This window comes from Sus scrofa, chromosome 2 (genome assembly GCF_054392235.1).
Source record: "Sus scrofa isolate SSC_HxYL_T2T_F1_AM1 chromosome 2, Sscrofa_HxYL_maternal_Yorkshire_Landrace_v2.0, whole genome shotgun sequence".
Classification (NCBI taxonomy): domain Eukaryota; kingdom Metazoa; phylum Chordata; class Mammalia; order Artiodactyla; family Suidae; genus Sus; species Sus scrofa.
Genome location: NC_139384.1, coordinates 71,433,891 through 71,451,287, shown reverse-complemented (window position 1 = coordinate 71,451,287; position 17,397 = coordinate 71,433,891). Strand labels below are relative to the sequence as shown.

Genomic DNA, 17,397 nt, shown 5'->3' with positions numbered 1-17,397 from the left:
TATGGCGATTGTTATGGCAGCCACAGGAAACTAAGACACAGGATAAGGAGGATAGATTGATGTGAGTAGGGGAAAAGCAAATAAATTTTCACAGACCAGAGAAGGTGAGGGAGGGAGCCATGGGACAACCTGGTGAAGGGCATTCCAGAAGAAGGAGCAAATGCAAAGTCTCAACTGCCAGAAGACAACCAACCACCCAGGCACACACACAGGCAGACAGATCCCAAAACATACAGATACACACACAGAGGGACACACCAACACAATGTACCAGCTTAGCATACAGACACTAATCTATAGCCTCATTCACAGATCTGGATCAACTCTCATGGGGACAGAAAGGACCTCCACGAATCCTCCACTCCTGTCCTGGGGGCACATATAACCCTTCCTTCTTTTGGGGGAAGGTCCTTCAGCCTGCAGTCCCCTCAGAACTTACCAGGGCAACCTTGAGTGTGAGGAAATTATGAGGGTTGGTCTTAAGACTGGAAACTCCTGGAGTTCCCGTCGTGGTGCAGTGGTTAACGAATCCGACTAGGAACCATGAGGTTGCTGGTTCGATCCCTGGCCTCGATCAGCGGGTTAAGTAAGGATCTGGCATTGCAGTGAGCTGTGGTGTAGGTCGCAGACACGGCTCAGATCTGGTATTGCTGTGGCTGTGGCCTAGGCCTATGGCTACAGCTCCGACTCGACCCCTAGCCTGGGAACCTCCATATGCCCCAGGAGCGGCCCTAGAAAAGGCAAAAAGACTGGAAACTTCCAGAGGGTGAGGTCAAAGGGAAGGGTTTGGAGAGGCAAGAGGGTCCAGGCTGCCCAGGACGCTACCCACCCCTAGCCGGGTTCCTCCCTCTGGCTTGTCCCGGTCGCTTGGGGCTAAACTTAAGTAGCTGACTCAGTTCTTAGCGTCACCCACAAGATCCCCCCCTCACACCGGCCCCCAGGGAAACAAGTCGGGGCAGGGCAGATAGCTTTAGAAAGGGAAAACTCAGCTCCCAAGCCCCTCCCCAAAGGTCCGTAAGGCACGGACCGTCGCCAAGACTGCGCGCCGGGAGGGGGCGCGCTGCGCAGAACGCGGAGGACTGAGGAGGACTGCGGGTCCCCCTCCCGAACCCGTCAGGCAGGGCGTGGCTGCGCGGCCCCCTCCCGGCACCGCGGGCTGGTTCCCACGCTCTGCGCCCTGCGCCCCTGCCGACCGGTCGAGCTGGTTCCAGCCTCCGCCGCGCCCCGCCCAACCGCCTGGGCTTTGCTGGAGACCGACAGGGGCGGGGAGCGCAGACGTGGTCGGGGGACTGGCCGGGGAGGCGAGGACGAGGAGATAGAGACAAGGGTTTGGAAAAGCCTATTTTAAAGGGGAGAGATGGAGATCCAAGGAGGGGTGACAGACTGGGGAGACCCTGAAAGCGCACGAGTATTTGGGATCTTAAAGCGGGTGAGGCGCATGGGGACTGGTTCCCACGGCCAGGCTCTAGGGATTGAGCCCGCTCCACTCCCAGCGATCCGGGCTCCAGACGGCCGCGCGCGCCGGTGATTCACCTGTTGGGGGGGCGGGGCAGCCGCGGGTGCATTCACCTGTCGGCAGCATTCCAGGCGTGGAGCTCCACAGCGCAGGCGCCCGGCCCCGCGGCTCCGCCTCCCAGGTGAGTAGCTCCAGGTAAATTCACACTTTCCCCCCTACTCCCACCATCGCTGACTCTCAGTGGGAGGAACCTGCTCAACCAGGTGAAGACCCCCACCCAGGTGAGCCAAAGTGGCGCTCCTAACTTCAAAGAGCCTCTAAAGTCACTCAGACCCACTGAGCTTGGGTCTGGCACACATGTTGTTGAATAAATGGATACACTGGAGTTCCCATCGTGGGGCAGTGGAAACGAATCCTACTAGGAACCACGAGGTTGTGGCTTTGATCCCTAGCCTCGCTCAGTGGGTTAAGGATCCAGAGTTGCCATCAGCTGTGGTGTAGGTGTAGATGCGGCTGGAATCTGGTGTTCCTGTTGCTGTGGCTGTGGTGTAGGCCCTCAGCTGTAGCTCCGATTAGACACCTAGCCTGGGAACCTCCATATGCCCCGAGTGCGGCCCTAAAAAGACAAAAGACAAAAAAATAAATAAAATAAAAATAAAAATGGATACATTAATGAATCAATCAATGGCTACTGGGTGACCTGCTATTATTAATGATAGTATTATAAAAGGAACCAAGTATTTCCCCATAACCTTGAGAGGTTCCCCTTTATGGCACCTATTGCCTGTGTCCTATAATAATTCCATTTATTATTGTATGCCCAACACTATGCTGATTTCACCATATAAAGAGTTTCTTAATCTTTACAATCAACGCCATTAAGGAGGAAACTATTATGGCCCCATTTTCCAGATGCAAAAACTGAGGCTCAGAGAGCTCAAAGCACTTGCTCATAGTATCCCAGAGGCCAGAATTCAAACTGAGCTCTGTCTGCCTCTGCTCATCAATTTCCCAGGCCCTGTCCTGCTCCTCTAACACTCTGTCTTTCCTTGTATTATCCAACAACTGCATTTTGGGGCCCCTTCTGGTTGAAACTAGTAAGAAGCACCCTATTTCACAAATCAGTGAGGTTCAGAGAAGGGAAGTGACTCACTCAAGGTCACACAACAAGAAACTGGAAGAGCAAGGCTCCTGTGCCGTCACCACTAAATCTGGAGATGTAGGAAGGTGCAGAGGCTGTACCCACATTGCCAAGCCACTGTCACTGGTCCCTGAACATGTGCTGATTGAATGACTACTCTCCAACAGAGGACTTACACATGATCTCAGGCAGCAGAGAACTCTGTGAAGTTGGCATTGGTGGGCCCATTTTCCAGATGAGGACACTGAGGCTTAAAGAGTTTAAGTCCCAGGCAGTCAGCAAGATGATGTGGGATTTCAACCTGGACCAGGCAGACTCCAGAGCCTCTGCTCCTGACTCTGTTCCATTTAATAGGGTAACAAGAGGTTGCCCAAGCCACACACATGTAGGAAGTGTTAGAAGAATCTATGATGAACATAGAGGCAGAGGAAGAAGACAGACCGCCTCCCTACACAAGGCCCACTGATGGCTCAGAGCCAGGCACTCACAGGCAGGCAGCCTCCCGGGAGGGCAGCTGGGTGCAGCGACCTCCATTTGCACATGGGCTTCCATCCAGGCAAGGGGGTGCTGGGTGGGGATGAAGAAAAGGTGGGGAGTTCAGACAGGCACCCAGGAACCCCAGCCCAGATTGAGGTTTCTCTCCCTCCTTTCCTCCCTCAGGCAACAGCTGCACCAGGCTGGGGTGTCTCTGTGAGTGCAAGGAGCCCCCCTATTCACAGTTCCCACGGTCCCCCGCCCTGGCCCCAGCTGTTGAGGCTGCAGCTGTCCCTGCCAGCTCAAGCCCTGGGAACCACAAGGAGGGGTGGGCAGGAGGAGGGGCTGACTTGTGCCAGATGTGGGGGCCCAGAAGCTGCCAGAATGGGGACGTTTGCTAAGGCGGAAGTGAGGGAGTGAGGGTTGAAGGGAGGTCTGGGACTGTGCGCCTAGATCCTGAGGTTGTGGAGGGGGCAGAGGTGGAGAGTCCTGGGGCCATGAGTCTTTCTTCTCCTGATGTTGGACATCTATTCCAGCAGGGCAGGCCTACGTGCCAGTTCTGGGGAGAGAAGCCAGGGCATGTACTCCATGTGCAGCCAGCACTGGGTGTTGCAAGGATAGGGCTTGTGTTGAAAGGAGGGGCAGCTGGCACAAGATATGTGCTACCATGTCCAGAGTCCCTATCCCTGAGGGCTGTGTCCCTCTGGGGTGTGGCACAGTCTAACTGTTCAGTCAGATGGGTCAGGGGTGTGGTGAGTGTGAATTAGTGGAGAATTGTGTGTGGCAGCAGGTGTGGGGCCGCTGTGTGCATGTGTGAAAGAGAGTGAGAGAAAGGGAAAGGATGAGGCAGATGAAGAAAACAGACAAAAAAGAGGAAACTAGAAGCAGGTAGACAGAGAGACACAGAGAGCAGATAGAGAAGGATAGAGATAAAAAGGGAGAGATAGGGAAAGACAGAACAAGTTAAGTTGGATGTGGGAAAGCACCAAATAGGGCTTCTGTCCCCTTCCTCCGGGTACTAGCAAATAGGACACTATTACCCAGACAGGAGCCTGTGGGTGTTTGTGAACTCACTCTGAGGACCACAAGACACAAGCTGTGGGCCTTGCCCAGCTGAGCCGCGTGTGTGTTTGTGTGACCTGCACAGGCATAGAGATTTTTTAGGCTGAAAATTGTTGCATGTCCATGTATATGAACCATGTATCTGAGTATATAGCTGTGTGCCTGTGTGTCACCTGTGTGTGCATGGGTGTGTCTGTGTATGGGTTGGATGTGCCCATCTGTGTTCATGTGTGAGCTGGGTATAGCCATGTCTTTGCATCTAAGTGCATCTGAGAGTGTGCAGGCATCCTGTGCGAGGCCTTGGACTGGTGATGCATGTTATGTGTGAACAAGTGATTGTATGTGCATCTATGTGTAAGCCTGTGTGAGCTGTGTATGTGTCTTTTGTGAGCTGAGTGTGTATGTCTGCAGAGGTACTCTGCGTGTGTGTGCCTGCATGGGCACGTCTGCATCTCTGTATCTCTGTATGTGTGATCCAGGACTGTGTGCCTGTGAGTGTGACAGGACATGTCCATGTGCCATGGCCTCGCGGGGGCGGCTGCTCCTGCCTGGTCCTGCCCCACCAGCCTGGGGCTGGGCTGGGGAGGCCTGTTTGCTCCCACAGCCCCCACGCCCCGAGTGCTGAGTCCGCAGCAGCGTCCAGGGATCCTGGGCCAGGGCCACTAGGCCAGTGTCCCTCCCCTGCCGGCCAGGCCTCCCTTGGGGGGTGCTCCTCCGCAGCCCCCGCCCGGGCCCCGCCGCTGTCCCGCTTTGTCTGGCAAAGAAAGCGCGAGGCCGGCCAGGGGGAGGGGGTGTCTAGACGGCGCGGCCATTGTCCCCGGCGAGGGAGGGGAGAGGGGGAGGGGGAGGAGCAGGGGCCCCCCGGCCGGTTGGGGAGGGGCTAGGGCTGAGGAGAAGGGCGCTGGAGCGGGAGAGGAGCACGTGGGCTCGCGCCCCCTGCCCTCCCTCTGTGTCCAAGGCGGGGACGGGGTCCCGGGGCCGCCGGGTCCCGGCGGTCAGGGGAGGGAGCTGGGCTGCGGGCGGGGGAAGGGGCGCGGACGCCGCTCTAGCTCCAGCTCCAACTCCGGCTCCGGGTCTTCCGGCGCTCCGGCCTGGGAAGTTTTCTCTGAGTTTAGAACTCCGAGAACTTCGCGCCCCCTCCCCGCCCCCCGCCCGGCCAGGCCTGCCCCAGGGAGCGGGGGGGAGCTTTTGTGCTAGGGGTCCCCGGCCTGGTGGTACTTGAGTTCCAATCATGACCTTCCCAGGACTTCAGATGGGCGTGGGTTGTGAGAGAGCCCCAGACTCTTGGTTACCCTTCACACACCCGCTAATCTTGATCCCCGCACTAGAGCTCCTAGTTCCAGACCCCTGCGTCCCTTCATTGCCAACCCAGATCTTTCCTGGGCCCCAGTTCCTCGGGTCTCTAGGGTCTTGTCTCGTCCTCACTACCAATTCTGAGTCCCTGCCCACCCGCCACCCACCCCATCCCACCCCACCCCACCCCACCCGACCCAACCCCCGGGACACAGACCCTGGGCTCCAGAGCTCCCTGCCCCTTCTCTCTGGCCCTTGGTTTCCAGGTCCCCTAGGCCCAGACTCAGGGCAGTGGAGATTGCACTCCGTTCTTACTCTTCTCCTACACACCCACCGCATCCCACCCGCCAGGTCCAGGCCCCTCACCTGCAGCCCCGGACCCCGCTAGCAGCAGCAATAGGGGCAGCGTCCGCACGGACGGCAGGGGCGGCGGTGGCGACATCGGGCGACGGCGGCGGCGGCGGCCGCGGGGCCCCAGCCCCATGGCGGCAGGCCGCGACCCTCCCTCCTCCCTCCTCCCTCCTCCCTCCTTCCCTGGACTCCGGGCGCGTCCGGGGCCAGCCTCCGCGCCGCCAACTTCGTTGAAGTGAGACTGCCAGGCCGCCCCGCCCCCAGCCCTGGGCTGCTTGCCCCGCCCCAGGGCCGGCCCTGAGCTCCCCCGCCCCCGGCACCCACCCTCCACCCACACGGCCTGGGACCCACAGACCCTCAAGGAAACTCAGGCCAGCTATGCAGTGAGGCGCGGGCCCAGACAACGAGGTGTGTGAGAGACACACCTAGCTTCCTGAACATCTCCTGCTCCCCAACGCACACTCTGAGCCTGGACACAGAACAAGGACAGACGCACAGACACCCCCCCACACCCTGAAACTGAAGCCAGGCACGTCCTGCAAGGCTCCTGAACACACAGCCAGGATGCACAATTACCGATACGTGCACAGAACTTCCTGGGGACTTAAAATCTGAAACAGGAGTTCCCGTCTTGGCGCAGCGGAAACGAATCCGACTAGGAACCATGAGGTTGTGGGTTCAATCCCTAGCCTTGCTCAGTGGGTTAAGGATCCAGCGTTGCTGTGAGCTGTAGTGTAGGTCAAAGACGTGGCTGGGATCTGGCATTGCTGTGGCTCTGGTGTAGGCTGGCATCAACAGCTCCTATTAGACCCCTAGCCTGGGAACCTCCATGTGCCGCAGGAGCGGCCCTAAAGAGACAAAAGACAAAAAAAAAAAAAAAAAAAAAAAAATCTGAAACACTCACAAACCCTAAACTCAGGCTCAGCCAGGCCTTGAGCCATGGGTAATACTTGCAGCCTCGGACCTCAAACACATGCTGGGAGTCTCATGCATGCTTGAAAACTCCCATACCCTTTCTCTCAGCCCTCCCTAAAAAGCACCCCTTCCTCCTCACTATACGTGTGAACCCCAAACGTCCACCCCAACCCCTAACCCCACCCCATACCCTACACATACATACCCCATTAGCTTTGCCATTAAGCTAATCTTGTTCAATTTGATCAAACTGCCTTTTCCAAAAGCAGTCATGATGCAAAAGCCACTGCAGTGGGCTCTGTCCTGTAGTGAGAATGGGCACCCCTGAAAAGCCCCAAGCCCAGTTTGGGGAAGCCCTCAGTCTGGGGAAGAAAAAGCCAGATAGAGACACCCTCAGCACTGTGGGCTTAGGGCTGGGCCAGAAGTAAGGACAGAGACTGGGGAAAGCACACAGAGGGGCTGGTGAGGGCTCTGCCTGGGGTAAGGGAGTTACTTATTCATTCATTCATTTATTCAACAAGTAGGTATTAAAGCTCCAGCTCTATGTCCAGCATTGTTCCAGGGATTGGGGATACACCTTCCTCCCCTAGGGAGGGCTTCCCCAAGGAAAGTTCACTGGAGCTCAGCCCAGAACTGGAAGAAAGACATCACAGCAGAGGAAGAGTTCTGCACCCAGAGGAAGGGTCAGAGTCTAGTTGGGAAGGAGGGTGGATGGGTCAGGTTGGGCTGGCCCTGAGGAGGAGGAGAAGTAGCCAGGCTGACTTGTAGGTATTCGGCTTGGTGATGAGACTGCAAGGGTGGAGGAATAGGTTGGAGATGAGATGCTGAAACAGAGCCTGAGGGTCACCCATGAGGCAGCTGAACAAGGACTGAGCATGGGGCACCAAAGTGGGAGATAGTCATATGGGCACCCCAGAGATGTTTGAGCAATTTTAAAACTTTTTGTTTTGAAATAATATAAAACACAGAATAGTGCCATTTCCATATGCCCTTCATTCGCATTCACCAGCTCTACCCCTACTTTGCCATGTTTATTTTATAATTATATATTCTATATATAAATATATTATAAATATATTTATTTTGAGCACAAGTTGTAGACATGATGCTCCTTTGCCCCCAAATTCATCACAGTATGTTTCCCAAGATCAAGGGCATTCTATTATCTAAACACACCACAGCTTTCACCCTCTGTCCATATTCAGAGTTTTCTGTTTCCCAGTAATATCCTCTATGTCATATTTCATTGCTGGTTCAGGATCTAATTCCTGACCATGTGTTGCATTTAATTGTTACGTTTCTTCTTGTGCTTTCATCTTCATCAGTTCCTCATCCTTTCTTTGTTTTCCATGACACTGACATTTTTGGAGAATCAAGGCCACTTACTTCACAGAACATCGATTAATAGGGTAGCCTGCTGGTTCCTCATGACCAGGTTCAGGCTGTGTGTCTTTAGCAGGAATGCAGAAGTGATGCTGGTCCTCCCTGGTGTGTTTTATCGGGAGGCACCTAATGTCACTTCCCAACATGGGTGATGTTAAACTTTGATCACTTGAGTGAAGTCACCCCAGTTTCTCTACTGTAAAGTTACCACCATTCTCTTCCCATCCCCCTTCACAATGAATAAATATCAACACCGTGTGGGATGGAAGATACTTTGAGACTATATGAATATCCTGATGTTTGTCGAAATTTCACCACTGTTTTGGATGCTTATTTGTGATTTCCTCTTATGATTTTTTAAAAATTGAGATAAAATTCAGAATTCCTGCTGTGGCACAATGGGATCAGTGGCCTCTTGGGAGTGCTGAGATGCAGGTTTGATCCCTGATCCAACACAGTGGGTTAAGGATCCGGCATTGTGACAGCTGTGGCTTAGGTCGCAACTACGGCTCAGATCTGATCCCCGGACTGGGAACTCCATATGCTGCGGGATGGCCAAAAAAGAAAAAATAAATTGAGATAAAATTCACATAAACTAAAATTACTATTTTTCGTTGCTGTGGCTATGGCATAGGCTGGCAACTGCAGCTCTGATTCAGCCCTTAGCCTGGGAAATTCCATATGCTGTAGATGTGGCCCTGAAAAGCAAAAATAATAATAATAATAATAATAAATTAACTATTTACATTTAAAAGTGTATGGTTCAGGAATTCCCCCTCTGGCACAGTGGGTTAATGATCTGGCTTGTCTCTGTGGCAGTATGAGTTCGATCCCTGGCCCAGAACAGTGGGTTAAGGATCTGGCATTTCCTCAGCTGTGGTGTAGGTTGCAGGTGCGCCTCAGATTTGATCCCTGGCCAGGGAACTTCCATATGCCTTGGGTGCAGCCAACAAAGAAAAAATAAAATAAAGTACAGTTCAGTGGTATTTAGTGCAGCCATCACCTCTATCTAGTTCCAAAACATTTTCTTCAACCCCAAAGGAAACCCTATCCCAATGAGCGGTCACTCCTCACCCTCCCTCCCTCAGCCCCTGGAAATCACTAATCTGCTTTCTGTCTCTTATGGACCTGTTCTGGACATTTCACATCAGTGGAATCGTACAATCTGTGGCTTTTTGTGTCTGGCCTTTTTCACTGGGTCTAACGTTTTTGAGGTTCATCCGCGTTGTAGTGTTTGTCAGTGCTTCATTCATTTTTTATGGCTGAGTAATATTCCACTGAACGGCTAAACCACATTTTGCTTATCCATTCATCTACTAATACCTTGGTTAAACACTAGAAGAGGAAGAGGTAGAGTTATGATTGTGGCTTAGTGAGTTAAGAACCCAACTAGTACAACTATAAATGCAATACAATTCACTGAGTAATTAAAAAAAAAAAAGAACCCGAGTAGTATCCATGAGGATGTGTATCCAATCCCTGGCCTCGATCAGTGCATTAAGGATCCAACTTTGCTGCAAGCTGCAGTGTAGGTCAAGGCTGCAACTCAGATCTGGTGTTGCCATAGCGTAGTGTAGGCTGGCAGCTGAAGCTCTGATTCAACCCCTAGCCTGGGAACTTCAATATGCCACAGGCGCAGCCCTAAAAAGAAAGAAAAAAAAAAAAAAAAAAAAAAGAGGAAGAGGTGATGGAGGCAGAGAAGTACAATTAGAGAGAAAGATGAATGAAAAGCCCGGGGTGAAATTTGAACAGCTGACTGGAGCCCAGCATGGGAGATGACCCCCAGCCCTGCTGAAGCTGGTAGATAGTCCAGCCCCAGGGGACAGGTACTGAGGATGTTCTGCCATTTCCAACTTGTGAGTGCAGCCTCCACCTGAGAGAGGGAGATTTCCACCCATCTCATGGGTCAGCCCCCATGGGGGTGGGTATCTGCCTATCCTGTGGTGATTTGGCTGGAGGCTTCCTAGAGGAAGAGCTGAGATCTGAACCCAGGTCTGCATGAACCCAGGCCACGTGGAGTAAAAGGGGTAGGGGTGGGGGTGGGGATGGGGATTGGACAGAGAAAAGGACAAACGTTGCATAAGTGGCACAGCCTGATTCACTGTGAGTATGCTGAGTCAACAGGCCCGTGGGGCAGGCAAAGCTTAAGTCTCTCACCAAGCCTATTACACCAGGAGGAAATCCAAGTCCCTCTAGCCTGCTTTCAAAGCCTTCAGACCCTCTCCAGCCCCTCTTACCCCTCTCATCATCACACTGAGACAAACTCCATCTTCATCCAACAGGCTCTGAACTCTCATGGCCTTTGCTCCAGTTCTTCCTTCTGCGTGGGACACCCTGCTAGTTAGAAGTTTGCTTCCTCCCCAAGCAGGAACTCACAGCAGATGTGTTCTCTTTTAAAAAATGCATTTTGTCCTAGTGATAGGGAATGCTCTACTATTTCCTGCCCATGCCACTGCTTTGCCCATGTTGGTCCCTCTTTCTAGAATGCCTATCCTTCTTCACTTCTTATACCTGCTAAACTCCTATTCTTCAAGATTCCAGCTCTAGGAAGCCCTCTCTGCTCCCAACCCCTGGCTCTCTAGCACCCTCTTGCCCTATTACATTGGCCTTGCCCACAAGGGGCTGTGGGTGTCTGTATCCTTCTATTTCTCCCCTCCTCTATACTGGGGGATCCCCAGGAGCCAGATATCACCCAGCATGAGACAGGCACAGAGAGGGCAACATGGGAGGGTTTGGTGCCTCAGAAAGTTGCTGAAGGACTTGGGATGTTCAGCCCAAAGGAGCCATCACCACAGGGACCCAGACCACTCTCTTCAATATAATTCTAGAGATCTTGGGGTTCCAGAGAAGGGTCTGGGGATCCAGGGGCAATGGTAGGGGCTGGGGATCCAGGGGCAATAGTAGGGGCTTCAGGAGTAAGGGTAGCTCCTCCTCTGATCTATCTGAGAAAGGATTTTCTGGTGGAAAGATGTTCTAAGAAGTGCTGAGCACCTCGTCACAATGAGCAACCAAGAACCTCTCCACATTTTGCTAGGCAGGAAGTCCAGAGTCTGCTACTCTGATGATCTAATGGCCCCTAGTCCATGGCAGGCAGACAGAGAGGGAGCATAATGGTAAAAACACAGACTGAGTTCAGCATGGGAAAGAGGGGGGACAAAGGGAAGATGCATTTACAGAGCTTCTATTGTGTGTCCCTCTCTGAATCCCCCACAACTCTAAGGGCACCCTCTCAGCAAAGCAGAAGTTGAGCAAGCCCATTCCAGATTTCTGTTGCTGCCCTCCAGCCATGGTCGTAGGAATAGTCTAAGGTGTCCAGATCCTCGGGGGACAGGACAGTTAGAGCAACCATTCCCACGGCTTTGCAGCAGGCAGCCACTTAGTTCCCAACGTAGTGGGGGTAGGGGTGGGCTTGAGCTGTCTCCCCTGCCCCTGCCGGCCTCCTTGGTCAGGGACTGCATTTCTCCTCAATGAGCTCAGTCCCCTGGGGATGCAGGACCTGGGGCCAGGCCAAGACACAGCTGCTGGGCCCAGGCCTGCTTACTGGGAACCTGAGAACGTGCCCTTGACTTGTCTCTTGGGACCACAGTCCCATCTTCTGCACATGGAAGCTAGGGCCAGACCCTCATGCCTAGGCAGTGGGCCAGGGAGCCCAATAAGAACCAGCAGGAGTGAGGGCTGCCAGCTATGGGACCCGGGAAAATAGTGGGAAGTCTGGACTCCAGTGGTTGTGGGCTGCAGACCTAGCCAGCTATCCTAGCCACTGCCTCCCTGGGGCCCTCTCATGCTCAAACGCTCCATGGTTCCCCACTGCCTAGAGTGACATCCTCCTCACCTCTGCTGGTTTCCCTTCCCTGTCTCTCAGCCTTCCCTGTCTTTGCACAGACTGTGCCCACTGCCCAGAACACCCTTCTCATACTCAGAAGACGGCTTTCTCCTGGCAGCTCACTCCAACCCTCCAGCTCTTCTCACCTTCATTCAATCATTCAACAAACATACTGAGTAACTACTTGGTGCCAGGCCCTATTATAGATGCAGGAGACAAAGATAGAGCAGATTCCAGACAAGAAACAAGAAGGCAAACAAAGAACCATAGGATGTGACATGATAGATGGAGAGATTTCAGTGTAGGGAGTAGCTGACAAGGGGACATTAGAACTAAGAACTGGGATTTCCCACTGTGGTACAATGGGATTGGCAGTGTCTCTACAGTGCCAGGACACAGGTTCTACCCCTGGTCCGGCACAGTTGGTTAAAGGATCCCGTGTTACCACAGCTTTGGTGTAGGTTGCCACTGCGGCTGAGTTCTGATCCCTGCCCTGGGAACGCCATATGCCGTGGGGCAGGCAAAAAAATTTTTTTAAATTGAAGAAATAAGACCTGAAGGAGGAGAACAAGGCAGTGAGGCAAACGGCCTGGAAGCATGTTCTAGACAGAAGCAATAGCACGTGCAAAGATCTGTAGAAGGAATGGGTGAGTGAATAAGGGCCATAAGGAGGCAAGTGTGCTGGGTGCAGAGTGAGCAAGGGGTGGGAGCTCAGGGAAGCTGATGTGAGCCACATTCCAAGGGGGCCAAAGGGTCTGAGGTTGTGTGGAAAGCACAGTGGACAGGGGGAAGCTGAGCTGATCAAGGTTGGAAAAGCAAACATTAGAAGGTCTGCCATTGAGAGTTCCCATTGTGGCACATTGGAGATGAATCCAACTAGTATCCATGAGGATGTGGGTCAATCCCTGGCCTCCCTCAGTGGGTTAAGGATTCAGCGTTGCCGTGAGCTGTGGTGAAGATTGAAGACTTAGCTCTGATCCCATGTTGCTGTGGTGTAGGCTGGCAGCTATAGGTCTGATTTGACCCCTAGCCTGGGAGCTTCCATAGGCTGCGAGTGCAGCCCTAAAAAAAAAAAATCTGCCGTTTCTTCTCCCAGGGACCCTTCCCTGAGGTTTCCCATGGTCTCCTCTGGCTCCCACAGCCTCTTTCATCTCAACCCTGTCCCCATCATGTGATCCTACCTGGTTCCCACATCATTCTGAGCTCTGTGGGCCTATGCTGAATCTCCAATATCTAGCATAGAGCCTGGCATATAGTAGGTGGGAAAATTGTCAGTGGAATGAATGAATGTGCCCAGCACATCTCAGGGGGAAGGACAGGACCCAGGAGTTGCCCAGAACCAGACTTTGAGATGTCCCTCCCTGTCTGAACACAGACATGTCTGGCCTGCATTAGTTTAGGGCTTGGTCAGAGGAAGGGATGGGGCTTGGTGGGGCTTCCCAGAGGAGGAGTGGGTATGAGGGCTGAGTGTGGAAGAAAGAGAAGTGAAAACAAAGGAACTCACTTCAATGAAGCACCTCCTGGCTCTGTAGCTCTGGGAAGGGGAAGCAGGGAGGCCACACCCCACCACTTTGGGGGGGGGGCGCGGTGGATTCCCTGCTTTAAGATTGGGCAGGACATCCAATGGATGTCTTGGCCTCATGGACTCCGGGCTCAGATCACTCCAGCCTTCCTTGCCCATGGCCTCACCTAGGACCTCATTTCCCCCCAGCCACTCCACCTCTGGACTGACATCACGACGTCCTTAACTGCCTCCTTGCCTCCCTGGCTTCTGAAACTTGTCTTCTTTCCTTCCTGCAGGTCTGGCACTTGTCCCCCCACCTTTCCTCCTGCTTCAGAGAAGGGAAGCACCTCCCCAGGGCTTTCCATTACCTTCTCCTCTGGCTTTGGCCATAGGTTGTCTCTTCCATGACAAAGTGAAATCTGCAGCCAGTGCTCATCACATACACACCCCTTCCCCAAGCTCCTCTCCCTCTCCCCTGCATCTCCCCCCATCTCTGGCTCCATTCTTTCCCTTCTCCACTCTGCTCCACTCAGCCCTGAGAGGCTGACCTCTACAGACTATATCAATGGATGTCCTTGTCCTCTAGTTTCCAGGTGGGTTTAGCCAATCGGAAGCATTGGAAGAAGATAAAGCGGGGGTGCTGGGAGGCAGAGAACAGGATATTAATCCTCTTATATCTTTCCCTGTAGGGTCACCACCTTGGCTGACTGTGTTGCCTGACCAAAGTTCCCTGTCCACACAATCCACACAAACCTTTCTCTGGGCTCTGCTAACATCCTTCCTTCCACTTTTGCAGTCAGAGGATCTGCTAACATCTCCTTCCCAGTCAGAGTGACCCAGAGATGTGATGACTCTATAGGGGTGTTCACCGGGTGTATTTCACCAACCCCCAAACCGTTGCATGTGGTCCCTATATCGAATCAGCCTCAAACTGCCTCATCTGAATGTGCCAGTTGTTCCTTCCAGGCTGCCTACTGGGCTCCCCTCTCTTCCCTTCCATCACTGCTTAACAGTGCTGAGAGCATTCAAACCCTCTGTTCTCAGCCCCTCTCGGGTTTCCTTCCTTATGATCTGCATGGCTCAATCCTCTCAGTCTCTCAGCAGTTTTTGACACCATGGGCTATACCCATCCTCCTTGACCCCAGCCCCCAATTCCTGGGGCACCACACTTGTCTGCTCCCCCCGCCCCCTATTCTGTGATTTCTCAGCCTGTCCCCAGTCTTCTCTACTCTGTTCTGGGGTGACTTCATTGCCCTTCTGCCCCACCATACATGGATGCTTGCTGGGCTGTCTTTGTCTTTAACCCATTAGATGCTTTTAAGTCCTGCTTCAGGGGTCTAGCCCTCTCAGATTGAACAGGCCCCAAATCTGTTTCTGGCCTTCCCTGTATATCTGTTCCTTCCCCAAGTGCCTGGAACTGGACCTCATCCTGTTTCCTGGACCACTCACATACTCCTTCCAGGCCTCTCCACCCACTCTGCCTCTGCCTCTTCACCAACCCCCAATAATAATCCAGACACACAGATCTGTCTGGGACCCTCCTCTGCTGGCCTCCATCACACTGGGGATCAAGCTCTTGGCTTGGTGTTTGAAGCCCTTGGCAATCTCATTCCAAACTTTCCTCCCAGTCTCACAGAAATGTTAAATCACCTATGTGTATGGGAGGCTTCCGTGGGTTGGGGCACGTTCTTGCAGGATTCATCTCTAGGACCGCCCCCTCCAATATTTCCTAATCCCCTTCAGGAAAGTGCCCCCCGCCCCCAGTTCCTCATTCCGCTTGGGCCGGCCACCTCGGGAGTGTGTCTGCTAGGCTTGTCTCCGCCCGTCCGTCCTGGTGCGGGGCTATGGCTTACAGCTGGTATGAGGGACAGGCAAAAGAATGGGTGACTGGACAAATGACTGCGTGATTAATGAATAAATGAGGGAAGGTGGTCTGAGGCGGGGGCTCAGAGACGGAAGAGAGAGAGGCCGAGCCTGAGACCGGCCTACGCCAGAGCCGTCCGAGTCCGAATCCTCCCGGTGCAGCTCCCTCCCAGAGTGATGCGCTCGCCTAGTCCCTCGGCCGTAAAAAAGGCGCGCCCGGATTGGCTCAGGCTGGGAGAGGCGGGTTTCGGCCAAGTTACGAACTGCCATTGGCTCACTTGCCAGGACTTTGCCCAATCAACGTGATCCTCCCCACTCCCTCCCCTCTCCCATCTAGTCTTTCTCCGGCGGCAGCCGCGGAGGCGGAAGACTGCGCCTTCTTGTTACCCAGGCGACCGTCAGCGGACCCCGTCGCCCCGGCAACTGTTGGAGGCCCTTGTCAGCCTTCGCTCGGGCCCCTCTGGTCACCCAGACAACCACTACCCGTTCCGGTTAACCATCAGCCCTTTCCTCGTCACCCTGGCAACGGGTCACCAGACCCGACGTCCTGATCCTGCACGCAGGCCTCCTAGTCCCAGGCTAAGGTCCGGGGCTCCCTCCTACTCTCGCCCATCTCCCGGGCCCCAGAGGTGGGAGGACGGAATGGGTGGGGCTCTGGGGTCTGGGCTGCGATCGGAGCTAACAGACCATCGTGTTCAGAGGCTTTGCGCAGCCCTAGGCCTGTCTCCTCGCTTTCACTCTTGCGTGGGACTGTTCAGCCGCCACAGGGAGCTTCTCAAAATGCAAACCATGTTCCTCCCCTGCTGAAAACCCTCCCCTGGCTCCTCTTGAGAATCAAATCCAAATTCTTAGAAGCCCCTGGCGGTCTGGTTGTGGCCTCTTCTTCAGCGAGCCACCCCCCTTGCTCTGCTCTAGTGGCCGCTTAATCGTCATGTTGCTACTCGAATAGCCCAAGCTTATTCCAGCCTCTGACCTTCTCTTTTCTTTTTTTCCTTTTTGTCTTTTTAGGGCCACACCCGTGGCATATATAAGTTCGCAGGCTAGGGGTCGAATTGGAGCTGTAGCCAGCGACCTACACCACAGCCACAGCAAAGTGGGATCCGAGCCGCATCTTCCACCTACACCAGGGCCCGGGCAACGCCGGATCCTTAAACCACTGAGGAAGGCCAGGGACTGAATCCATGTCCTCATGGACACTGGTTGGGTTTGTTACTGCTGAGCCATGATGGGAACTCCAGACCTTCTTATTTACTGTTTCACACTCCCTGAAAATTCTGTCTCCCAGCCAGGAAAACCTTTCCTGGGCCCCAATCTCTCCCTGCCTCTTGTCTGTTAATTTCAGAATGGGGGCTGTGTCCTTATTCACACTCTATCCCCAAGGCCTAGAACAGCTTCTGATCTGACACATAAAATGAATGAAAGGATGTTATACCGGGGACAAGGGAAGGCAGAGGGGGTGACCAGCAGGTAGACTTTGTCTAGGCAAGCCCATTCCAGAGAAAAGAGGATGTATTTCTGAGGTACACTGAGTCCCCAGATTGATTCATCATGTTGTTCTAAATCATGACAGTGTTCCCAAAGGGACAGGGAGATAAAAGTTAATGCTGTGACCAGTCTGGGGCTGAGTGGTTCATCCTTGACTTACACAGCCTTCATTTGGAGGCTGGAGCCAGGAGCCCCCAGAAAGAACCAGCAGAAAATGTGGTTAATCTGGAGAAGATTCCAGGAACTGGAGAGGCAGGCCTCAGACCCCAAGATGATCATTCAGGGAGCTGGTCCCTTCCTGTCCAAAATCTCACATATCCTAACAGAGCTAGGAACTGTTTTCCCATGGATCTGAGACTGGGATCCCAGGCATCTTTCCAGGCTGTGTTGAGAGAACTTGACCTCACAAGGCCTGGAGTCATGACCAGGAGGAATATCATGGGAGCTGCTCTGGATCTGGCTGGAGAGGAGTCTGGACATCCACCTACCTGCCCAAGAGGGTCCCCCCTTGGTGAGGTGGTCAGGAGCCAGGAAGGGAGGCCCCCTACTCTTAGGTTAGGAATACCCTCATCCGAGCTGTCCAGTGGAACACTGAATGCTGATGTGGCAACTGAGACCTTGAAATAGGGCTAGTGTGACCAAGGAAC

The 17,397-nt window shown here is 53.6% G+C and overlaps 1 protein-coding gene across 2 annotated transcripts in view; it reads right to left on the bottom strand.

Annotated features, from left to right (window-relative positions):
- NOTCH3 (notch receptor 3) overlaps positions 1-5,979 on the bottom strand; it is a 37,808-nt gene extending 31,829 nt beyond the window's left edge. For both annotated transcript variants that reach the window (XR_014836626.1, XM_021083631.2), the window contains exons 1-2: positions 5,793-5,979; positions 3,086-3,164 (exon numbers count right to left, since the gene is read on the bottom strand). Coding sequence is in view for 1 of the 2 variants with exons in the window: in XM_021083631.2 (XP_020939290.2) it covers positions 3,086-3,164; positions 5,793-5,910 (197 nt within the window). In the remaining variant the exon portion in view is untranslated. The remainder of the gene's footprint in view (positions 1-3,085; positions 3,165-5,792) is intronic.
- Positions 5,980-17,397: the final 11,418 nt, after the last annotated feature.